The 26,075-nt window shown below is 39.2% G+C and overlaps 1 protein-coding gene across 1 annotated transcript in view; it reads right to left on the reverse strand.

Annotated features, from left to right (window-relative positions):
* Positions 1-13,134: 13,134 nt before the first annotated feature.
* LOC144650108 (polycystin family receptor for egg jelly-like) overlaps positions 13,135-26,075 on the reverse strand; it is a 51,290-nt gene continuing 38,349 nt past the window's right edge. Inside the window, exons 19-26 of the mRNA XM_078509768.1 lie at positions 25,764-25,889; positions 25,025-25,210; positions 24,558-24,809; positions 20,863-21,594; positions 20,035-20,271; positions 17,901-19,151; positions 16,376-16,544; positions 13,135-15,809 (exon numbers count right to left, since the gene is read on the reverse strand). Coding sequence (XP_078365894.1) covers positions 14,107-15,809; positions 16,376-16,544; positions 17,901-19,151; positions 20,035-20,271; positions 20,863-21,594; positions 24,558-24,809; positions 25,025-25,210; positions 25,764-25,889 — 4,656 coding nt within the window. The 3' untranslated portion in view covers positions 13,135-14,106. The remainder of the gene's footprint in view (positions 15,810-16,375; positions 16,545-17,900; positions 19,152-20,034; positions 20,272-20,862; positions 21,595-24,557; positions 24,810-25,024; positions 25,211-25,763; positions 25,890-26,075) is intronic.

The raw sequence follows: 26,075 nt of genomic DNA on the forward strand, positions 1-26,075 counted from the left end.
CTCATTAACAGTTGTTGACAATTTTAACTCCGGTGTTCACTTACTCAAAAAAAGCGCTTTTCGTTTTAATTTAGTAAAATCTGGAAACAGTTTCAATTCAAGACTTAAAATCGGCCTAACCGGGTTGCCCTCTGGTGATTACACTCTTTGCGTTGAGTTTTTCTTCCCAGAAAGTGATCTTAACTGGAGTTTAAGTGCTTCGTCACCTTTTGGAAGTAACACTGTCAATTATCATACAAAAAGATTCAACAATCACACGCCAAAATATACGAGAACAATCATTCACTCACAAAAAAATGCGTCAAACAGTGACGATAAACTTTTTATTGACATAACCAATCCTGGTTACTCGGGGTCACAAGCAAGTGAGCAAGCTTATTTGATTGCTTATGGTGTAAAGGGTTATCAAGCGGAAGTGCCAAGCGATGTTTTTGAAAAACCTTTTATTATTTCTTCTGGAGACATGGTGCTTGAAACGAATATTGATATGAATGGGTTTGAGTTAAAAAACTATTTTCCAAAAATATTGAATTTTGTCATAAACGGTTTTTATGATGGAACCGATGGTACAATTACTCTTGGGGGTGGTTTTCACCCAAGTTCTGTTGTTTTTTATTCGGTTAAATTTAATTTTAATTTAAATTACTTTATTATGCCCGTTGATGGAAGAATTGAAGAATGGCAGTTTCTTATTTTAAGTAAAAAAGATGATAATGTTGTAAATGATGAAGTACAGGTGGCGATCAAGGTTCAAACAGAAAATGGTGGAAGGGGGTCAGCCACAATCAGTCCAACCGTTTCTAATTTCCAAAAACAGGACCTAGTTTCATTAGAAGCATCAAAAGGAGACAAAATTTTGGCCGCAATTTCAAATAAAAACGGAGCAATAAATACAAAAACAGGTTTGTTAAATTTAATAATTACCGGTAAATATTAAGACGTACAAAAAAAACAGTTTTAAAAGAGTCAATTGCCTGTCAAAAGGTTTGCGACAAGCTCTTTGTCAAAAGTTTTCAACTGTGCGATCGCCTCTTCTGACAATAAAATCATTGTTTGATTGTTTTCTTTAGAAATTTTTTTATGTTGAAAAGTTTGTAAAGGTGGCCCAATAAACCTTTTAACTTTTTTTTTCCCACTTGTTATCAAAACTCCTTTTCTTCCTCGGCCCATCTTTGTGTATATTCCAATGTCTGCAAATGTTCAATTGGAATTCCTGCTTGCTCGCCCTCTCCCTCCTCACCTCCGCTCCCCTTTTTTTGTTAATTGAAGTTCATATTTTTTTCTTTAGCGTTTAGAGATTCTACACGCCAGTAGTCTTCCTCTATAATATCTGCACAACATTTGTGAATTTGTCCGTGATAGAGCCCTGAGAAGTGCTTTCTAACCGGGATTGAGTCATAAAATTCCTCTTTTGTGAAACTTTTGTCGCAATACAGGCAAATTGTTGCTTCTGAAGAGTAACTTTTTGTCGCCATGTACTCATTAGTTGCATTTGTTCAATTGACATGAAGCCGCGAGCGGCATGCAAATTTGTGCGTGGGTGTCGGGGTTTACCCGAATGATATTTTTAGACGTTAGTAAGTTGTTTTCATTCCTGTGTGCTAAAATCTGAGTTCTAAGCACTCTGGAATGAAAAATCTATTGTTTTACACGTGCACAACTATTGTTCTTTTGATTTAATGCACGTGATATCAATTATGACTCCTTGCCGTCTAATTCAGTGTGGTATTTGTCGAATTACGTTGAGAGCGTGACGTGACAGTCACGGGCTTGTTTGAACATGTCAAGGGCTTGCCTGAACATGGTATGCAAATTTTGTTTTTTTCCGCGTGGGTAAACAAAGTCGGGGAATTTACCGTGACTCATTAACACTTGCCAAAAAACGAACTCCAGCTGCAATAAAAGCGTCTAATTCGAGGTGGTATTTGTCGACTTCCCTCTGTACTACTCCCCGATTGAGAAAACTCACTTACAGTTTTGTAAACGATACTTAGAAGTACATAACAAGACATCCAATATTGCATGCAGAGCCGAACTTGGTAAATTCCCTCTGATCATTGATATAAATAAGAAGATACTAAGTTATCTAAGTTACTTACACCAAAAGGATGAAAACTCTATAGTCAGACAAGCCTTAAAAATATCGATTGATCTTTATGATAATGGAAAAATTGGTTTTTACTCTAGAGTCATGAAAATAAACGAATACTATAATTTTAATGACTTTAACTATAGTTCATTAAATAATAGTAAAATTAACCAGTATATCAATATCATGAAACAGAAGTATATTTCACATTGGAATCAGACCTTACAAAACTCGCAAAAACTTAATTTTTATAGCACTATTAAAACAAATTATAGCCCTTCTACCTACTTAGATTTAGCAAGAAAGAACCCTTTAAGGAAAACATTAGTAAAACTGAGAATAAGCTGTCACAAACTTAGGATCGAAACAGGTAGATACGACAATACACCTCGCAATGAAAGAATATGCAACTTCTGCAATTGTAACAAAATTGAAGATGAAACTCACTTTTTGTTAGATTGCCCAGCTTATACTCAGATACGAGACATATTCTTCTCTAAAATAGAATCCAAACTTCCATTACTACGATTACTACCACGCGAAACCCTATTATCACATCTTATGAATTCTACTGACTACTTTGTAAACATTAAGCTGATCTCATTTATCTCAGCATGCTTTGAATTGAGAGACAATCTCGTTACAATGATCACCACTTCGAATAGTTAATGAACAATTATTGTTAGTAATTCTTTCTTAGATTATTGTTATTATTAAAATTATTATTTTCTTTGTTATGTTATGTTATTTTCAACTTAACTAATTATCCTAGTTAAAGAAATTATATGTAATTAAATTCAAATAGCTTTCGCTATACTACCAAAGTTCTACGTAGTCATGCAAATAAAGCTTGTTGTTGTTGTTGTTGCCTCGTCCAATTTTGGCTGCCCTTTGGAATTTTTTCATCAAATTATTTCCAAATTGGACAGCATGTAGTCCAATTACGTATACAAACTGCAGTGGTTTAGCGAATGGTAGCAAATCGAGAAAAATGGTATCACACATGTGTGGATAAAAATGATATCCACACATGTGTGATATCATTTTTGTCCAATCTGCTCGCAGAGATTTTCATGTTTCAATGCTCAATGAGCCAAAGTAAATCGATATTAAGTCGAAACATATTCGGATCTTTCCTCGGCAATCTTCGGTAAATTCCGGAAAACTTCGGAAATTTTCGGAAAATGTTCGGAATCATTCGTACAACCTTCGGACAACATTTTGAAATTTTTCGGAAATCTTCGGAAAATGGTCGGAAATATTCGGTAAATCGTCAAAAACATCGTAATAAGTAGGTTTATATAATAAACAGAATAATACATGGTTGCTTGGAGATATGAAATTTATCTTCTCGTGTTCAAATCCGATATCTCACTCGTTCGCTGCGCTGACTCGTGAGCTATCAATTTGAACACTCGAAGATAAATTTCATATCTCCGCGCAACCATGTATTATCCTCTATATATCACATAATGTCTGGTGTTAGACGCTGCGCGTTCTTAATAGCACAATTTGTTTACCTGGTTGTATTGAATATTAATTCCAAACGTTTCATGATACTTGGTTTTGTCTTGTTAAAGACGTCAGTCAAACAGTATGTCAGGTTTAAAAAAAATCGTAAATTGCTTCGCATAATTAGCAAAAAGAATTAGTTTTACTTCAAAAACTCAAGAGCCTAAAGTCATATGGAAACAACGATAAGTGGTCCAATTTTTTTAAAACTCACCATGCAAGCGTACTGGAGCGATAAACAAGTGATATTATTGTCATGCATCAGGGACTTAAGATCTCAACTTGAAAAAGTCAGGCTGATTTTTTCAAGTTTTGTCCTTGTGGTCTGGAAAAACACCTAAAAATTATTATGGCTCCCTTCTTTCTTCAACAACAACTTACTTTATATCTCCATCCTGATGTACTAGGTGCATTTCATGAGCGAGAAGACCTATTCGTCAATTTTAGTCCCTTCTACTGAAAAGCATTAAAATCTCGGCCCCGTCCACACTGACCCGAGTAAATTTCAAAACGCATCTTTTTTTACCCGGATAGGCCAACCGTCCACACTGGCGCGCACGCGTTTTACGCAGTGCGCTCATCACTGTCAAGATTAGGGTTGCAGGCCTCTTGGGCCCGCAATAGTTGACACTACGGCTGCCCCCGCTGTTAATCAGTTTTTTTCTTTTCTGCACATTATTTAGCTTGATGTCTTGGCTCTTCTATCTACTAAATTGGGGTCTTTACGAAGAAAATACTTCCTGGCGGCTCCTATTTTCTAAAGGTTTCTGGCCTTCTCTTTTCAAGATGGAACTAGGACATACGATTTTTAAAAAATGAACTGTAAAACTTAATTGAATTACCAAAACATAGCAAAATTATGCTTAACAAAATCTGAAAGATAATGATAAACGTAAATTTGATTACAGTTACAAGAACGCGACTGCAACAGCCTGACATGATTTTGCCACGTTTTGCTCAACTTTAGCAATAGTTAAACGTTTTAAAATTAGCATTTAAGCTCAGCTGTTTTTGTAATATTCGGGCTGAGAGCCCAAGCAAAAATGATCAACTTGACAGTTGAGTCGAAAGGATGCCGAAAGAATTTCTCACCTCTGTTACTATACAAACTCCTTTCGCGTGTCTTAAATAATTATCTTGAGATCTCTTTTGAATTCCTTTTCTTAATGGCTGCATTTCGTTTTGCAAAGCGGAACGTTACCTGATGTTTTCTCATATATTCCTTATTTCGTTTGTTTATATAATTTCAATTATACTGGCAGAACGCTTTGTGGCCATGGTATAATTGGGATTTTTTTCCTATGAACTCAATTAAATTCCCACGTTGCTAACCTGCAGACAGCGATGCTTAAAACCTTTTTTTCCCCACAGAATACATGACAATAGGCCACGATACTGAAACCATTTCTCACGATACAAAGAATTTCTCACCTCTGTCAATGCAAAGCCTACCGCTCGTCTTAAACAATTATCTCGAGATCTCTTTTGAATTCCCTTTTCTTGATGTCACATATCGTTTTGCAAATCTTGTCTGGAGGTGGACTGATCAACACTTTTCTCTGTTCCAGTAGTTTGTGCCTGGCAAATGGCGGTACTCGACTGGGTCTTGCTTATCGTAATTTGCGGACAATCTTGAAGATATGTTCGTACTCGTTCCTGGACAAATTTCGTCTTCGAGACTTAGTGAAATGAAGAGAACGCAACTTAAATGTGAATTATTCTTCACGTGAAAATCTGGATTTCCTTACTTTTCTGCGAGTTAATAATCGCAAACTCTTTTGTAAAAAAGCTTTCGACTTTTAGACCTTGTAAAATAAATAGACTTCGAATGAAACCTCAAAATATCTTTACCTTAAGCTATAAATCAACTTTAACCAACGGTTGCAAGAATTAGTTGAAGCGTTGTAGTCGAGTGCGCACGTGTTTTCGTTGATGGGTTGTCATCATCACCCAATCACTACGCAGAGACTCGATTATATTTAGTCATAATTGACCAATCATCACTTTTCAGGGATTTATCACATCTCCCGATACACACTTCCGGGTATTCTGCACAACTTCCGATACCGTTTCCGCGCCCACTTTAGGCAAATCGAGATATGCTCGCGCTTGTTGGAGTATGTTATGAGATCGTTATAGCCAATCCGGCGCTATTCGCCTCGTTGGCTATCTACCATCTCATATCCAACGCGCACTCGTGGAATAATTGTTAAATATACGTTGTCAGATCAGAGCTTAAAGCTTGAAGACAAGACCGGATGGTGGTCTGGGTATTCACTGGAACTTTGCATATTGGCCTATAAGGCCTATAAGAAATGTAGAGAATTGAATGTGTAGCACTTGCGGGCATTCTGCACAACTCCCGATACTATTTGCGCGCCCACTTTTGCCAAATCGAGATTTGTTGTGGTATATATATAAACGGATATTATACGCGTGTTCTTCAAAGATGCCTCCTCGGGTTTTGGCCTCTGGGCCAAAACCCTGCAGGGGCAATAAACGGATATTATAAGCGCGGACTTCAATGTTGCCTCCTCAGGTTTTGGCCTCTGGGCCAAAACCCTGCGGGGGCAATAAACGGATATTATAAGCGCGGACTTCAATGTTGCCTCCTCAGTTTTTGGCCTCTGGGCCAAAACCCTGCGGGGGCAGTTATAGCGTTCGTTTTGCAGAAATATATTTTCCGCTTCAGAAGTGTTGAACACGTCCGAGAGGTTCATTCGCATTGTAAGCAACAACGGAGGTTTCCAAATGATCCTTGTTTGTAATGATAGCTTTTATTTTCATATAATGCTCGAGAGTGACAGTTTTCCATTTTGGTTTTGCCGATAGTTGCAACCAAGAGATCGAATGCAACACGTTTTGTGAAAAAGTTGATATATTGTGCCACCCGGTGGTATTAACCAACGTGTATCACATTTGGACCTTTTCGAAAATTAACTAAATGTATGATATTCTCAATTAATGAAGACAATGATGACTGTGGTATATTTTCGCGAATTTGTGTGAATATCAAAGAAAATCTATAATTTTACAGGCTGTAAGGATGACAACTTCAAATTTACGATGCCGTTGCTGGCATGCAACAACATTGCAAGATAAAACTCTCCATTCAAAAAACAAAAGAATGCTTACCGTTTTGGGATGCTTTAACACCATAGAAGAAGTCCTGCGAGCGACAAAAAAGCAATACTTGACTTACAAACTGTCGTTAACACCCCTTCCCCACCATTAAAATTGCAAATAACAGTGCTAAGTAGTAAAAAGACGGAACACAAACCTGGATAATAGCGTTAAAGATCACAGGGAACAATAAAGTCATTCCCAGCCTCATCGTAACGCCGTGATATTTCCGCAAAACTGAAGAAAAGCTTGGCTACAGCATGCGAAAGCGGGGTGTTTAATTAATAGTTAGCGCTTCCCATTAGCAAATATAATACTTTTACCACCGAGCATTTAGAAACTTCATGCGAGACAATATAAATAATCATTATGCACCTGCCTAAAATTGTCTTGTAAATTTCAAATTCCAAAATGCAAACACGATGACATAAAACTGTCCAAGAAAAATTTTTGAAGCCTAAATTTTTGCTAACGAAGCTAAGAAATTGCCTCTGCAGAGCCAAAAAATAGCGGTTTCAATATGTAACAATTATTTTAACGGCGCTGCATGAAAAGGTAAGTGGATGCCCGACTCATGACGTATCGTGTTACTGGCAAAAAAAAAATTTCATTGGTTATAAAAGTAAAATTATCTGTCAAATGTGTTTTCTTTGTAGCTGTCAATAAGGGAGCGTAAGTGGACTATAATATCCTCGGAGACCCAGGAGCAGTTTGTGGGGGTGAGGGAAACCCAAAACTTCGAGAAAAAAAGTTCGGCATAGAAAAGTTGGAGCAAATGAAAGGTGCCCCTGAGGAAAGAGTCTTACCAGGCCGGTTCTAAGCAGCCCTTTGAATACTTCCTCCTGATTGGGCAGAAAAGTTCTTTGTATTCCCTTTGAATTATTCCGCCCAATCAGCGGGCTGCAGGTCTGCAGTCCATTTCGTGTGTCATTCTAATACGAATTATATATACAAGACTTTACTTGGGAAGGGAAAAAAAAACTCTTTTGGAAAGTAAGCAAAACAAAGAAATAACTTGGACAAAGCTTTGCAGTCCAAAAGGCCCTAAATAAAGAACTGTTTATATTTTGCATAATAAATGTATGGGGCTGTCATCCGACATTTCACCGTAGGAATGGCCGTCAACCTTCCTACTTTCTCGACCATGGAAGGCAAAAGCCGAAATTTTCACTTCTCGAGCAAAATCTTGGCGAACAGGCAAAATAGCGAGCGAACTAGTTTTGTGTATGAACTTTGTATTGAAATACACATAACGGATTGTAGACCTGCAGGCCGCCGATTGGGCAGAATAATACAAAGGTAATTAAAAGAACGTTTCTGCCCAATCAGGAGGCAGTATTCGGAGAGCAGTATAGAACTGGCCTGGTAAGTCTCTTTCCCCACGGGCACCTTTCAATCAATCCAACATTTCTTTGCCGAACTTTTTTCCCGCAGTCTTGCGTCTCCCTCACAAGCACTAACTGCTCCTGGGTCTCCGAGGATGGGACTATCACAGTTCAGCATAATTTTACTCAATCGATGCAAATTTTCTCTTTGACAAAATACACATTGGCCAAGGTCCCATTTTAAGTTCTAACAAACATCGCCCAATAAGCTTCGGATGACATCCAAGGGTTTAATAGATCCAGTTTGTCTTCGTGAAAAACAATACCAATTCTCTAGTTGCGCACCTTTTCACGTTTTTAAATCTTTTGATCTGATGATAATCTTCTTTAGCTTGCGGAAGTTTGTGTTAATTTGAGCAAAAATGCCAAGACCTGTCTACAACATGTGTTAAACACCTTTACTTTTCCCCCTACACTCACAGGCGAAATGATATTTTGACAAATGGTGACTACAATATTTTCCTTTAAGTGTCCAAGTTATTAGTCGGCAGAAACCCTCGAGGAGTTAAAACAGACCTTATTTCGTATCCCGGAAACTAAACGTATTACCAATTTTTAGTTTTTATGCAAATCACTCGCGCCAGGTTAAAATATTTTGTTCAAATCCTTCTTGTGACAAAATAAACCTGCCTTCTTTTAATAATTTGCTTAATTATCTCAAGCGGAAATTTAGCGATTAGTCCTTCTTCAACTTTGAGCAATCCTTTTTTTTTTCGTCATTAAATTTAGTGGTGAACGGATTTTCATTAACAAGGAATAATGGCTTTTGGTTAAAGAGTTTTAAATCCTGTGGTTCGAACAGTCTATTTACACTGTCTTGGTGTTAAATAAGAAAGAATTAATATTCACAACGAATTCAAACAGGAACATTTATTCTTAATCCACCTGCAAAGAGAAGTTCAAGAATGGTGACACTGAAGGTTTTGTTTACAAGTTACCTGTAGTCTTCAATTTTTTTATTAACACCAGCAGGACAAAAAAATTAGATGTAATTTCCAAAAAGATAAGGGTGCTTTAATTAGCTAGTCTGCTTAAAAATCTTTGGTTGAAGAAACTTAAACTGTATAGAATAAGTACAACAATGGTCAGCCCTCGACATCAAATACTTTGCGCGCACTTTGCTGCACGGTCACAGTTGCTTGCATTTTCGGCAGGTAACTAGAACAATAAAATGTTAACGGCTTGGTATAACTATATTTTTAATATCTGGTTTTGTGCTCTCTTTAGGCTAATCTGAGCGAATTCATAGAGTATACTTTTAGTGGCCAGCAGAGGTAGCTATGTTAATGCGTAAAGGTTAACTTGCGCTAAATACGATTTTTTTTACAAACTTCTATTCGCTTTATAAAATAGACTTCTTTAAGTCCTTATAAAATAACGTATTTGTTCTCGCGGTGTTAATTATTGGCGCAACTCGAACATGACTAAACTCGGGTACTCAGTGACTGTTAACACTGTGAAAAAGACCAATAATAAATGAAATTGGTTTAAAGAGTTTTGTCAAGAGTAGAACATTCGAGAATAGAACATTTGACGCGAAAAACGTATTAGTTGATGTTTGACAAGTTCCTCGGCTAATTAATTAAGATGTCTGTTTATGTATGTTGAAAATGGAATTAAGCTGCCAATCTGCAGGTTAAAATGTCTCAACATTCAGCCGGAATATATCTTCACTCTAAATCTTCAGACTCTTTGCTATGACAACCATTGAAGCGATTTCTGTGTGTTCAATATTCAGCCAGCTTCAATCGAGACCAAGCACCCCTGGCCGCCTCTCAAGAAGACACAACAAAGCGCGTAGAAAATTGATGAGGTTTTTGTCCAGTAATTCCACGACGGTGTTCCATCGCTCTGTATTTGTAAGGAACACTGTCGTGTTTTCAAGTTTTCGAAAATCGACGCAAAATTAACACGTTGTAAGTTGATTGTAGCGCTCTCTTCTCTGTTGAGATGTCAGCCTTGTCTGTTCACCACCTTTAGAAGTTGTTTCAAATTAATCTTTAACTGTAGCCATTTTTTATGCCCTAACTGAAAATAACTGATGAGTTATCGTAAAAGTAAAGCGTTCGAAGTTCGGCTTTGCGTCTCAATCAATCGAGCAAACGGCCAAACTGTTTCCGCCCATCAGTCAAAGGAAGCCTTTTGACGCGTGCTTCCAGAATAAGAAAAATAATAAATAACTTGTTAACCTCGTTTTCTCGGCCCGTACTTTAAGATACGGATGATTGTTTTTCCCTTCGATTAATGGCCCGCAAACTTCGCTCTCGGGTCGTAAACACCAGTCAGTTCTTACAGTATGGACCTGAACTCGAGTGGAAACTAGAGCATGCGGCCAAAATAAGGTAAAAACACAAGCCAATCCAAAGACTTATCGGTGTTATTTTCTAGACTAGCTATTAAAACAAAAATTCTGAAGGATGGTCAATTTCCTTTGTTATAGAAAGAATGCATGCATGCATGCACGATTCCCTGAGGTAAGCTACTTCTGGTCAGTCACGTTCAAGTCCACAAAAATCATTATTGCTTAGTAAATATTTGTGTTTGGAACTGCAATTTAATTTCCTGTATAAGCCCAAGAGAAACTGAGAAAAACGAAACAGATAAAATTGAGATCTTCGATCACAAATGCTAGAACAGTGATGATAAATAAATATATAGTGACTCTTTATTCAATCGATTGACGCAAGAGAGCACAAAGCAAATCGTGACTATCCATGACAAGCCTAACGGAAAAAGCTTAACGGAAAAGGAAATTAATTTTTTAGTGAGAGTAAACATGCCCAGGTAGTTCTCTTTTTATCACTACCTTCTTAAGCAATACGTTGTCAATAGTAAATTGACAGTTCCTTCCCAGAACTTAACTGGCCTACGCATGTCTTTTCCAAGTTGTAGGTATGACAGGCTATTTTTACTCCCTTATTTGGCTTCTTCGCTTCCCTTAAATCCGACTAGTGACTGACAAATGCAAAACGCTTGCGCGAATATTGCGTGTCAGTACTGGAATCGAGACAAGAGGCCGTCTCGCATTTCATTATTTACTTCCTCCTTCGAGCAACAGACTCCTTTTTTGAATACAGGAGACTAAGATACAAACGCTGTGTTTCAGTACACTACATTTCAGAACATTTCGCTTAATCTGCTGAAGTCGAACCCACGACCTCTGGATTAAAAGTGACAATATACATCCACTGCGCCATGTCGCCAAAACGTTAAACCCTTGGAAGAAAATCGTTTATCAGTTTGTATTGAGTTATTTGATAACCATGGCAGGATGGTAAATGTTGTTTACAGTGGTCTTGCACTTAGCTTTGAGATAGCAAGGTTTCAAGGCATCCCACTCAATCAGAGAAAACAAATACAGTAAAGTAAGAACCTGTATTTTCCAAAGCTAGCCTAAACACGTACTTACATGAATGGTTATTGTCACAGTTTAGACTATTTAGGTTCTTAATCATAACTATAACAAAATTCTCGAATCTGATTGTTTCTTAGCAAGCACTATTTTTCACCAAATTGGAGGGCGCACAGCTAACTGAAAGTGTCCAATTACAACGGCAATTTTCCACTGATGAAGGGACAGAAGTCCAGAAACGTCTGGGATTATCCACACAAATTAGCGCAGAAACGAAACTCTAATTCTATTAAGTGATTGTCCAATTACAAGGTGTCCAATAAAAAGGTGTCCGATAACAAAGTTTGCGTGCTGTGCATGCGCGTGTTTCTTTTTTTTTAGGGGGGGGGGGGTCTTATTGTGACTGAATTCTTACATACATACATATACATACACGGTAAAAACATCAGTTAAAAGGATTAAAAGGTTACAAGGTTTGCCATGTGGGAGAACGAGGGAGACATCAGGCAGTTGGTAAGTCTTTTAAACTGGCTAAAGGAACTAGCAGCTCTGGCATCGTGGGGAAGGCTATTCCACAACTTTGCCCCACTGTAACAGAAACTTCGTCGTGCTCGGTTGTATCATTGAAAAAATCCAGGATGAAGTGTGCGCTAGTCACACGAAACATAGCCTGCGTGGCAGGCGTCAAAAGGGGGAGGGGAAGGGAGAGGGGGAGAGGATATTCCACGGTGGCTCAAATATATGAATTTTATGTTCGAGTGGCAGAAACGATATCTCACGAGTGAGCGTAAAGTCTTGACGGCCGATCGATAGTTTTCAACTGCTTTTGTTTTCTTCTTTATGACATCTTGCACTTGTGAAATCCTAAAGAATTCCATTATCGTGTTTTCGTTCTTAACTTTTTTGGAAAACTCATTCTTTTTCGATGCTTAGTTAGACAAATTAAACCTTCGTGTCGATGCTTGCTAACAGCAAACGACACGAAACCAAGTTCATTCAACAAAGTAGAAAAGGGGCAAATCGTGACGTCAATGAGCGATATGCCACTCGCAAGAGTGTCATTCGGAAAATATGCCACTCGGGTCCCAGATGGAGTGGCGTATGGAATCTAGAGTGGTTTAGTTCCCAGTAAGACACTCTCCTCCATATAATAAATAGTTATCCTAACCATGATACCAATTTTGCTTGGATTCTTCAAGTTGCCCGATCACACAATTATTTTCCTTGCGTGCTTAAGTAACATCGGGGGGAAATATTTTGTCACATGTTTTTTGCGCCGAACAAACACCGGGTGTGTTTAATTCGAGGTTCCGGCGTTTATTTGCGGTCGAGCAAACAAGTAAATGTATTCTCTTAAATAAAAATACCTAGAATGGATGCTTACATTTATGTCACGGTGAGTTTTAGTGAGGACAGTATAAGATGAATGACTGTATTTCCCTTTTTATGTGCTTATGCTTGCGTCCAGTTAAGGTTATTTTTTATGTCCAGTGAAAACCAGCCTTCACGGGCAGGGTAACACAGAGTGAGTCGTTACAAACGATAGAAGTTGTTTCAGATTCCCGGGGAATTACCCCCCAAATATTCATCAAAGTTGCGAATCGAACTCCTTCACGCTTTGTAAACAGCCAACCTTTCAGCCCCTTGCCAGTTGGGCTTCTTAATAAGTTTGTTTGAACTCAGTTAGCACGATTTTTGCTAAAAACATTGACACTTGATGATTTTTATAAGTAAATTAATTTAATTTATTTATTACCAATTTTAAGAGCACTGATTTTAAGTCGAAAGGCACCTTTTATGGTTGTTCGGTTTTAAAAATCAAGATGGAAAAATGTTTCTTCTTGGCAGTCTTGGCAAGCCTTGCCTTCCTTCCTAGAATTCCTTTACAATGGTCTCAACAACTCTAACTAATTTCTTCGCTCTCATTTCTGGGTTCAAATGGCCTATTTACAGCTTAGTTAGGTAAAAAAAAACATCCAGTACGATATTGGACAAATTTTCAACTTATATTATATGGTCTCAGACTCGCAAAATTCATTGTTGTTCCACAGATACGAAAATTAAAATTAAAATTACATTGTGCAGTGTTTTCTTACTGGAAAACATTTGTCTACGAAATTAGAGCTAAGTTGTATTAATTTTATGGTGCATTTGTGTGAGCCTGATCTATTTCTTATCTTAACCATCTCTCATGGGCGACGCGGCGGCCTAATGGTTACGCTATACTCCGGATCCATCGGTCTGGGTTCTAGCCCTGGCCGGGGCCACGGCGAATTTATTGTTGGGGGGTGGGGGAGGGGGGGGGGGGGTCATCCTACGATGAACTAACATCCCATCCAGGGGGGAGAAGAAATACCGCTACTAGTCTAATGCTACGAAAATCCGGATAAGCTCCGTCCTGATGGGCCACAAGACTCGAACGCCGACTCAACCTTATCGAAAGATTTCTTAACGTCACGGCTGTGCATTCCTGCTACAAACCTAGCTTATAATTGATATAGCGTGAAAAAAAGAAACTATTCTAGGAAATTCCTAGAGAATCTCTACCATACATGCGACATTTCTTTTGCCGAGATATTTTTAAATAACTAATCCATTTTCTATCACCGTACGCGCATGTTTAAAAGATCAAGCGAATGCATCATTCACAGATCCTGTGACTTTTCACCGACTAGCAGTTGGTCTAAGGACTTAAAAATCCCCATTTTGTGGCATAAGAAGTGAAAAGTCTTTTCTTCTTCTGCATGTCCTTGGACTATGTTATCCAAGCGCTGGAACAGGACTCTCTTAGTCTTTTGTAGTCTCCCCAGTTGCGAATTTGTGACATGTTCTTTGAAGCGTACTTTCTTTCCTTTCTTTTTATTGTTATGGCGATCTTCGGAGTTGACATCCTTCAGGCCTCCAATGATATTACTGACCTTATCAAAGGAGCATTTTCTTCTCTGGTTTCGTGGTTTCTCATTTGCTGATCCTTGGATCATTTGCTCCCTAGAAGCTCTGATGGCTTGGCTTATTAGATCAAAGTTAATCGTAGAACTGTTCCTGGAATTACCTTCAGGAGTTGTAGCATCTGTTTTGCTGTTTTCGTTGATGTTCACTCGCCGTAGACTATTACTAATCGCATCAAAAAAAGCCTTTCTTTCCCTTGTGCTTTTCCACTTACATTCGTCTACAAGGTCGAACAGTTCATTTTCCTTTGCGGCATCCTTTGCTTCCACCAAGGCGTCGTTCAAGATAACAATGAAAAAATTTATTAACAGTATAGTAATAATTGCAAGAATCGTTACGCAAAAGATCCTACCAAGAGTCTTGTTGATGGCTGCCAATTCGTTAATAGGCCTAGCTCTGACTCGACCCAAAGTTAACTCGAGCTGAAAAAATGTCCCTCGTAAAACCGACGAGTATTGCTCGGATCCAGTTCCGAAGGTCATGATACCGAAGTGTAGGAAAGCCACGAACAGAATTAAAAAAACAACCACGAATGAGGAAAGATGACGCGCAGATATCTTCACTGTTTTCGCAAATAAGGCAACCTGTTTGTTGAAGCGAATAAGCCGCAAGAGTTTTACAGTGACGGTAAAAGTTAGGATGCCCAATACAGCATTCTCGGCTTCACACCATATGTCTGCCTCTCGAAAGTTTATATTCGCGTAAACGTTTTGTTGCAATTTTCTAATCACTAAAGTGATTCTGTCCGACTGTACAATATGCATAGCAATAGCTGTTATTGACAAAACCATTTGGAATATTTCTAACCAGTTCCAAAAGGATTTGAAATAACGAGACCGTTGTTCCCAAAGCTTGTAACACTCTCGTCCGAGATACAGCAGTACGAATACAACGAATAAAAGTGCACAGATTAAATATAGCGGACGTGATGCGGTTTCTGTGGAATACAAAGAAATAACTTCAGTTTTTGTGAAAGGTGCTCTGTATCCAGAGGCTTCGACTTCGAAGAAATATGTTCCGATTCCTAAAACATTTACTGAAGGATTGAACGTGGAGAATTCCACGACAACAGCTCTGGTCTGTCTATCCAACCAATCATATTTTTGTAAATTTTTGATTACGCTAACAGCTGTTGCGGTATTGTATCCCAAATCCGCAATGTACCCTCCCCCAGGGTACAATGAGAATTGCCCCCATTTCGTTCCTGTGTGACTCTCCCCAGCTGACTGATATCTCCACGGCTTCGGGCAAGCTAGGAGTAGCTCGTCACGACTGGTTACGTTTTTGATGGGCTTCCATCCCGGTTTACTGAAAGCTCTTCTCTCCTCGTTTGCTTCCGAGTATCCTTCGTAGCAGACCGGGGAGATTTTGGTGATATCGGCCATGATGTTACAGGATGCTGAAATGACAAGTAAAATAAACGTTACAGGATTTTCAAAAACAGAACACGAATAATTTATATGGTGCGTAGACAAATTTCCTGTGATTTGTGTAATAACAATTATTGTAAATTGGTAAATCAGTTTTCTTTCCTAGTATTGGAGAGTACTACGTATGTTGCCTCGATATCATCGCGCGATTAGTTGCTAAGCAATTTTGAACTCGGCGACTGCAATTCGCCATCTGGGCCGGGTTGTTCAAACAACGATAACACAAGAGAATTTTAAAAACTCTCGATCAACGTTTAATCCTGGGATAGTGTTAATCGACTATTTAATCGAGATGTATCGAAGAAGCTGTATTGAGGCTGAGCCTCTGTGGGCCTTTTGGTACGAAGTTGTTGTGGCAATGATTGCTTGTGTAAAACATTGCGCTTTGGGTCTGGCACTGAGCGACGATTTCGTACAAAGGTTGAATGAATCGAAATAACAATTAAGTTATAAGAAATATGTTTTATCTCCTTCTTCCTTAATATAACTGTAAATTAAACCTGATTCTGTCAACGGAAAGACAAATTAAACTTACTGGGTTTAACTCTCAGTTGCCTTGCTCGAGCCATTCCAACTAAAACAGAACGTTTGTTGCCAATGTACATGGTTTGATTTTCTTGTTGTCCGTTGTACCATCGACCGGCAAACACACCCGGAACAAAGACGTCATTCAGCCAGCTCCAGTACTTTGTGTTGTTCACAGCCTGGCATGGAAATTAAAGAAGGAAAATGGTTTGAGGTAGATATATTGATTGTATATATTAAACCCGTGGGGAAATATTTGGTGGAGGTACCTTTTTCCCAGTTTTATGGACCGAGCCAAAACTAACCTGAGGTTATTCCATAAACTTACTAAAAGAAGATTTAATTAAAGATTAAAGACTCGAAAAGGTTTGGATCTTCCTTCATACAGGTGTGCTGTCCACTTCTCAGATGCGTCTCATTCTGAGGATGGGGTGAATTGACCTCTCCCCCCCCCCCCCCCCCCCCCAAATAACATTATTCAGAATTATTTTAAAATAGCTGATTGTTTATTTTGTGGTCGGAATAATAAGAGCCGTGCATACTTGAGCAGTTTTTAGGTTCTTCCCGCTTCGTCCAAGCCTTTGCTATTGTAACCTTGCTGCTATACTATTTATTAAGGACATTTTAATAAGTCGTCATGGCTCGCTTGGTGAATAGCGGCTCTATAATATATCCGCCCTCTCTAGCTGCTCCGGCTATTTCTTTTTCTTTCAAAAAGCCACGATCCAGAGAGGAAATGACGTCTTATTTCGAAATATTTCAAGTATTTTGCTCTCTGGTTATTCCAGAAAGAGGTCAATTACACCCACCCTTAGTTGCCAAAAGGATCAATTTTGGTCAATCACAACAAATGCAGACAAATTGATTTTGGCGTTTAAAAGAAAACCGTAATGATTCGATTTAGCGCCCGGGGCGCTTATTTACTTTTGGCACCTCAAGGGAGGGCGTTTATTCGAAACAGGGCGCTTATTCGGGACAGGGCGCTTATTTAATTTTTTGAGAAACAACCAAATGTATAACAATAACAGGAACTATAACAGTTAGAAATTGTTAAAAGTACAGTTACTTTTAAAATAATTGTTCATTTTAATAGTAAATATATACATGAACTGTACGGTGAACAGTCAGGAGTTTATCTAGTTGACGTCAGTGACTTCAGTAGGGGCAGTTATCCACAATAGGGGCACTTATTAGAATAGGGGTGCTTATAAGAATGTTGGCGCTAATAAGAATGGGGGCGCTTATTGGAATAGGGGCGCTTATTCACAAAAACACATTCAAAGGGGGCGCTCATTGGAAGGAGGGCGCTAAATCGAATCTTTACGGTAAATGCTTTTCTTACTAGTCACACCAAGATGCTCAAATATTTTGAAGTCTACACAGGCGGGGGGGGGGGGGGTAATCTGCCTCACCACCCTTCTTGTTTTTAACTAACCAAGCATAGAGCTCACTAAATGAAAAAACAAAACAAAACAAAACAAGACAAACAAACTAATCCAGTAATTAGTCAGTCAGTCAGGTCAGGCTGCACTCACCTTGTGAAAATGGGGTAGCCCATCTCGGATAGACTTCGTCATCAGATATCGATGATCATTTCTGTTACCATAGCACACCACCATCAGCAAAAAAACGAAGATAACGTAAAAGAAAAGTTCCACGAAAAACCGCGACAAGTTTTGTTTTCTGGCTTGACGTTTTCTCATCTCCTCCACTTCAGTCAACTTCAGTGTCCACAATCTGTGTTGTGAAAAACTATGTTCACCTTCATCAATGCTTTCATTTTCTTTATGTCTACTCGTCTTCCATTTGAGAATGACCGCTAGAATAAGAGCTATGAAGAATACTTTAAACGGCTCCATAATTATCACATCCTGAGTGAATGATATGAACATCGATGATAGCCATTGCTCACTGATGCTCTTTCCCCAGGTCAAACTGTAGAAGATGGTAAACGTCGCTGACAGAGTACAAGAACAAACGAAGAAGAACCAGGCGAGATAAGTGAGCCACTTTACTTTGGAGCAACATCGAGATTCAATTGTTGTCTTTCCAGCTCCTTTTTGAAACAGAAATGTTATAAGGATGTTAATTGGTGCGATGATAAGCATGCTTTTAATGCCAATCATAACTTGCCTCGATGAGAATTTCAACGGTCCTAACTGAATGCCTTGTTCTGATTTGCTAACCAACTTATAGAACATCGCGTTGGCGAGCATAGCTGTCAGTAATACTGAAAGACAACACGACGCCCGCTGTACTCTTGTAAACCGGTTTCTCCTTGCCTTCGCTACAACTGAAATCCAAATATGCATTTCTGTGAGGCCTTTCCACCACCGTTTTACAACTTCATGGCTAAAATGCAGTTGATTTGGCACTTGCTCGATCATTCGCTCAATTCGACCGTCTTCTCGCTCCAGGGCAAGCCACTGGCTGCTGGCGAATGCCCATGATTGATCGACTGCTTTGTCCACAATCACGATTTCCTCTAGAAACCACGAAGGGCTCTCGCCAGAGTTATCATGGCCAATCCGCACTCCCTGAATCGCACCAAGCCGGTTGTGAACATAAAAAACGAAGACATCTGTGTTTCCCCGAGAAAAAAGAAATTTATCCACGCCAGGTTCCTCTGAGCTGAGCTGAATAATTCCAGTGCTATTTTCAGCACCGTATATCTCGATGGCAACTTTAGCTGTTGTGCCGGAATTTGTCCACACACCAGTTGTAATTACTATCTCGTATTCGTGTAAGCTGTTTGCTGTGGATGGTAGCTGTACTGGCATAACATTCTAGAAATCAATGTTGATGACATGCAGTTATTGCAGCATAACATTTTTTTCATTAATGTTGACAATAAATAATAGTCAGTAATGAAACCGTGATTTCCAAGACTCAATCTTCACAAAGGGCTACTCATTGGCTTCCATTCAGTGGTGAGAAAGCAAAGGCCGGTTCTACAAGCACAACCAGCTTTGAAAACTAGCAGCTTCTTCAGGAATATTTTAGACGAGCAAGAGTTGGCATGGAAAAACGAGGCCGAGAGAGGAAGGTTGGGGTGAATGAAAACAAACAATAAAAATAATAATTGAAAAAAAAAAACACCCACAAATATAAGGGAGTGTGAGGAGATGAAAAAAGTGTTTCTCTCTCTTTGCCGCCCCCTTCCTACCCTCTTTCACTCGTGTTTTTGAATAAAAACGCTCGACTTCCAAAAATCGCCTGCAGTGCGACTTAACTTGCCAATTTCAATAACCTGAATCTAGCTCAATATACATGTTAAAGAAATGCCAAAGAAACAATAGCTGATCAGTTCAGTATTTTTCGCCTGATACATGATTAATAGTCTCTTTCATGCAAGGTAAACTCTGTGAATTTTAAAATGGAATAAGTGTAACCCTACGAACTGTCAGTCAACGGTTTGTGTTGGAGAAAACTTGAATCCTATCTTAAAAAAGAAAAAAACAGCAGGATAAAACAAACACACACGCAAGGTTTTCTTGAGATGAGCTCTCAATCATACATCAAAAATTAACTTTCGCAGAACTTATTAGCTATCGCCGGATGTCAGTGCAGTTCGTGCTATGTTCACTCATTATATAATGGCAGATTTTACAGTAAAACTTTACACTGGTTTGATTCCACAATATGATTAAATTTATTACCGGTACTTACATATCTGGCGTCCACTTTATCCCCTTTTCTGGCGATAACCAGCACGGTAAAATAACATACAAGAACAACAGCCACCGTCACAATAACTGCAACATTTCCATTTTCTTCGATATTTTTAAACTGGATCAGGACCTTGTCAAAATCGATTGGATTCGGTTTAACTGAAAGATCTCCTCCAAAGGACGTCAAGTGGTTACAGGAACAGTTGATAAATCCGTTCAATGTTGCTGATAATACCTGCAAATAACAGATACAAAGGCATTTAGTTTGGAATTATTCAGATCGCTGTCCTTTGTTATCCAAAAGAAATAATAAATCACTCCAATCTGACTAGTTCAGGGCAGACAGATTTATCAATAGCTAGCAGCCTGAGACACCTAGCGTGTTCTATGGGAAATACTCAAATCTGATGGGTTCTCCCCTTCTTTTCACCAATAGAACACGATCGCGCACGCGTTGCTCATGAAAGGGAATTTTTTTCTTGATTTTTTGCTTGAAAATGTATGAAATTGTAGGTTTAAATTTTGGATTGCAACATTCAAGCGTCTACTGAAATACGGTGATGAGACTACTCGTCCTCGTTTTCTGTGAGCGATAGTCGACTAGGCTGCGCCTCGAAGTTTGACTGCCTCGTTGACTATTCGCTCTTAGAAAACTCGGGCTCGTACTCCAATTGATAACTGAAAGCACTCGAGTGCAAAAACCATAGACAACTGTCAAGATCGCTTGGCGTCTTGCAAACATTAAGAAGGTTGCCTGAAGGCTTACAAAATCGCTAATCGCGAAGAAACAAATGAAACGTCAACCAGGAAAGTTGACATAACTTACTTGACAGCCGTCTGTTATCCACATTTCCCGCTCCTCTGACCAATACACACAGCTCCCTAGTGCTACCCTCAGAGTATAGTTCTGATCAGTCTTAGAATCATATACTGGCACCACAGTTACATTCTTGCTCTGAGGAGGAGTGGGAGGGGGATCCTTGACTTCGACGCACGAGCGCTTTTCTCGTCTATTTCCAAAACACGATCTTTTCTTTCTTTTGTGGGAGTTATTCAAAATTTTTTCATAGCTTTGAACTCCAAGAAAGTATTTTCCAGGTCGCTTGGCCAGCGTTTTTATTGGTAAAGACTGATTAAACGAACACTCAGTTTTACCATCCTTTTTGCCATGCGCAGTCAGTGTCCAAACGCACCTTCCGTTACTGGAGACAGTGGCATTGAGGTCATGCTCTTTGGTGGTTGGCCGCTGACCATATCGCATGTAAACAATCAGATGTGTACTTGCCTCCTCAGGCGTGATTTCCACTATAATGAAGGTGTTTTCGTTTTCGACATCTATCTTGTGAAAACGTAAATTGTCATTATTGGTAAAATACTGCGGATTTTCTGAGGATATTGTCCGAGGTTTCAATGGTGTGATAACCGTGACACCGTTTGAGAGATTTGCTAGTTTGATCACCTTTCTCCTTTCGTCTTTTAAGTCCAGAGCTAGGACATCAGAGTTGACTCGTTGTTTAGTACTGTCCCAGGTGTAAGGGTTGAATGAGATCGACAGCATCTGCCATAAGAATAAATACGTTTTTAATAAATATACGTGATTATTTAAGGTTGGTTTCGTCATATAGTAATCGCCCCGATCATTTCGATCGCCTCGATCGTTTGCAACCGCCGAGACGGTTGGAGGCGATCCAAGCGATTGCGAGAGATAATGGAGTTTTCATATAATCGCCCCTGTCGTCTGGTTTGAGCAAAGTGCGCGGGCAAGGCCTAAGCCCATGCAACAACAATCGTTTTGGCGCCAGATTTAACACAATGACCGTCTTCGATGACAGAGCAAACCTTGGGCCTCCTATCTTCTTATGATTGCCGTTTTACAGCGAATAAGGGAAAGAGAAGCTAGACAGAAGCGTAGATTTGGATTCGCGAAATATTTAAAAAAAGGAAGAGTATGAAACGTACAGTTTCTCCTATAGCTTTCCAACTGTTTAACCTATTATGCTTATTTTTAAGGTGGCTCAACTGGATTTTTTAGGGGTAACACCGCTCAACTTTTAGAATTAACTACGTCGCCATTAACAATGCTATCCAGACCTTGACGCAAACAGCAAGCAGCACACACAAAATCATCAATGTATCTCTTGTGCAGTTGCGGCACGAAACCAGAGTACTGAGACATGATAGCCTCCTCTACGTAACCAACAAATAATAGGCATGCGTAATTAGGGACCATCTTGCTTTCCATGGCCACTCCTCCTACTTGTTGATAAAACTCTCAATTAAAAGAGAATGTGTTGAGGGTCAACACAAGTTCTGCAAGCCGTGTAAGAGTGGACGTTTGAGAATCTTGGACAGGTCGTTTGTCGAGGAAGTGGGCCAAAGCCTGAAGACCGCATTCATTCGGTACGACGGTGTATAGAGACTTGATGTCCATGGTAAAAATGAAGCACTGGTTGTGGTTGTCATTATTGAAGCGAAAGGAGTCGAAAATCTGCAGGGCATGATTTGCGTCCTTGGTTTAAGTATTAAGTCCACGAACAAGGGTAGCCATAATTTCATCCAGATAAGCGGAGATGTTTTCTGTAGGACAGCTACAGGCCGATACAATTATTGGCCTTCCAATAGGACTGGACACAATGGTGGCTGATGGTGTTGGCTGATGGTGATAATTCGCAGCTACTGATCATGTTCTGCACCACAGATTTTATGACGCGCTGGTTTTCTTGAGTGCTATCATTATTGAGGCGCTGGTAAAAGTCTACTGTTTTGGGGGCCATGTTGGTCTGTGTTGAGTTCTGAGCAATATTGAACAGTATTATTCTGAACAGTTTGAATCGCTTCGATTGTCTCTCTTGCTTAAAAGTAGTTCTCATAAAATCGTTAACGATCGCTCCGGTCTGCAAACAATCGTTCGGATAGAACAGGGGAGATCCAAACGATCGCGATCACCCGATCACCGCAGGCATTAGCGATCATCTGTGTAATGTTCTCACATAATTGACCCGATCGTATCTTGCTTGAGATTTAGCTAAACATGTAACCGACCCATAACTGTGGTCTTTAATGCCATCTCGTGCAGCTAGGTAAGTCCATTAGGGCGCGTTGGATATGAGATGGTAGATAGCCAACAAGGCGCGTAGCGCCGAGTTGGCTATAACGATTTCATATCCAACAAGCGCGAGTGGAATACAAAGAAATTGTTTTATTAAAAACTCTCAAAGAAATGTAAAATTTGAGCTCCCTAGCTGTTTTCGTTGACGCGTATCGGCTAGTTTTTTATGGTCAATGGTATATGAGCTCATATGCAATTGCCTGTTAACCAATCAAAACTCAATCAAAATTAACCAATCAAAATTGCAAAATACCCTAGCTAGTTTTTAATAAATTGCTATGTACCTGATTGAAGAAACGTTGACCTATAAAAAAAAGTAAATCATGAACGATGCAACCCAAATGTTTACTAGGAGGTTGGAAAAAATAATCCCTATTTGTGACAGAATAAACATTATGATATGACAGGTTACATAAATCATGCTTGTTAGGCCCTAAAAGAAGTTCCCACGTAAAAGCCAGGTTGCTTACTGTCGATGGTATGTACTAAGATGTCGCGGATGTTACGATCACGGCGATAGGCAATCAGCAGCGGCTGAGGAAATAGGTCTCTTGTTTCTGGGTCGTCTGTTAAAATGCAGAAGTTACACAGAAGGATTCTCTTGATTCATTTGAAGGGTGGTTGGTATTGCAAACGGTCCTGTTGCAGGGAAAAGTACCTTTTGGATGGTTTGGGGGTTGGTCTGCGGTAGGCTGTTGTACATGTCCAGATCACCACAGCGTAGTATTTACCAATTTTTCATTTATACATTTAGTACCTAAGGACGCTGCGCAGGTATTTTCAAACGTAATTACTAATGTTGGGAGAACACTAAAAAAGCTTGTAAATCACTCGCTCATTTACAAACTTATCTTGTGTTCTCCCAACATCCATCCATACATAAGTTTATTGCGCCGGTAAACCCCTAGAGAGTGTGGTCTATTGCTTAAGGACCTCTCTTGCATCCAAAGCACGTTGTTTGGCTATTTATTAGTCACGTGACCCTCGTTTAACTCAAATGTATCTCATGCAGGCTACAATGCAAAACATATTTTCTCAAGGTAGCACAGAATAACTTTTACACAGAAAGTTGAGTGCGTTTAAGGAAGACACGTGATTGTCACGTTTCACTGCTGTATCTAGCCTTTTTCTTCAAAATAGAGCCACAAGGAAATGAGTTTCTTTTCAAACCTCTCAATAAAGGAATTAGCCATGTGGTGGCCGAGAAAGATTCCAAGATCTGTTTGGTTTTCTGTGAGCATTTATTTAAATCCTTTGTCGTTATTTGTTAAAAAAATATTTAACTGTCTTGTCAATCAGGTTTGTTTTTGTAGAATCTCGCTGTTCCCCATGGGAATATTGAGATTCAATGGAAAACAAACGTAACTGTCGGGACCAGTCATAAGTGTCAGTAGTTATAGCAGTATCCATACCTGAGTATCAACAAAACTTGATCCTGTTATTCTGGACAGATTTAATGCTCTCTCATCAGTTGGTAAAACAAATCTGCCATTTCCTCCTTCAATCTTCATTCCAACAAGTTTATCTGGGCTATGGCGCCCTAAGGTTATGGACAGTTCTTTTATCCCAATCGATATCACTTTCTCGTCCGGGACGCTTAAAGCTAGTAATGCGTCTCCAACTAAGCTGATAATTTTCATGGAAGTAGTGACTAAACTTTTACCCTGTAAAAAATAAAACTTATAAACACATCTGATTTATAAATCCAACGCCAAAGTTGTCACATCTGGTTAAATCATGACTTAACTAAGATAGTGAACCAGTCGTAATGTTTTCCGGTAAAAAACCTTATCGGCAGAAATTATGGAAATCACACGAAGGGCTGATTCTTGATTGTGTTTCCAAGACAGTGACAGTTTAGATGTTTCGACATAAATACCTGTTCTTGTAGACCTGAACCCAAGTCTCCTGAAGCAATCACTGCTCCTGCTTTTAGTAAACTGTTAAGACATGAGCCCAAGTTTTCTGCAGATTGGATGATCAGCGGTATGTCCGCCACATCTTTCAATTGGGCAGTCCTCCATAAGAGTGATGTCATATTATTAATGGCAGATAACGAGGAGGCCTATAAAATCAAAGGAGAGTCGGTGACAGAATTACTTTATGTTGACAACTGTGATTTACAAATTCTTGTACCTCGCAATGTGGTTAAGTTAACAGTTATAATGTTTTGAGTTGGAGCATGACTATTTCTTATTCATAAAGAAAGATAAACCCGTCTTCAAGAAAATGTGATTGTTGTATTCTACAGGTTGCCTTCGAGGCTTGTGTGGGGGAGGAGGGATATTATTAAAAACAACTTAATGTCACAATTATTTGAAAAGTCTTAGCCTTGTATTGTCAAGCAACCAAATAAATACTCATGGAATGACGACGCATAAATTTTGTAGAGCTTATGTCACTCTTTAACTGGAGCATTTAATAAAAGTTTGCCAAAACCAGCATGCGCAATTGTGCCTCAAAAAGGAAAAGTAAATTGGGCGTCATCAAAGTGTGAAACAGATGTAATGACACCTCCCTCTCCTTCCTCACCAGCCCCTGCCCCAACTAGTACTCCCACCCCCTCCCCCCTCCCCCCTCCACCCGTCGCCTTTATGCTGAGCTCAGTATTCACTCACCAGTGATGTTGAAGACACTGTTTCTGTTTCCCGAAGAGCTGAACCTATCACAGAGGAGCTTTGCAAAAGGTCTGGAATACTCTTCACTTGCAGTGAGATGATGCTTTTGATGATAAAGTCTTGAATCTGTAAACAGAGGGTCGTGATTAAGAACGTTAGATAGATTTCAGTAAATGTATTACGACAACAGAAAAAATACATTCAACATTTGTCGTGTCTAGTTTACTGAGAGTGAGTAAGCTTGGTTTTCTAAAAGGCAAAGTTCAATAAATTTGTAATCTAATCTAATGATAAATTGCAAATATCTTTAAT

Source organism: Oculina patagonica, chromosome 4, assembly GCF_052425735.1.
Source record: "Oculina patagonica isolate OP01 chromosome 4, crgOcupat, whole genome shotgun sequence".
In the NCBI taxonomy this organism is placed as follows: domain Eukaryota; kingdom Metazoa; phylum Cnidaria; class Anthozoa; order Scleractinia; family Oculinidae; genus Oculina; species Oculina patagonica.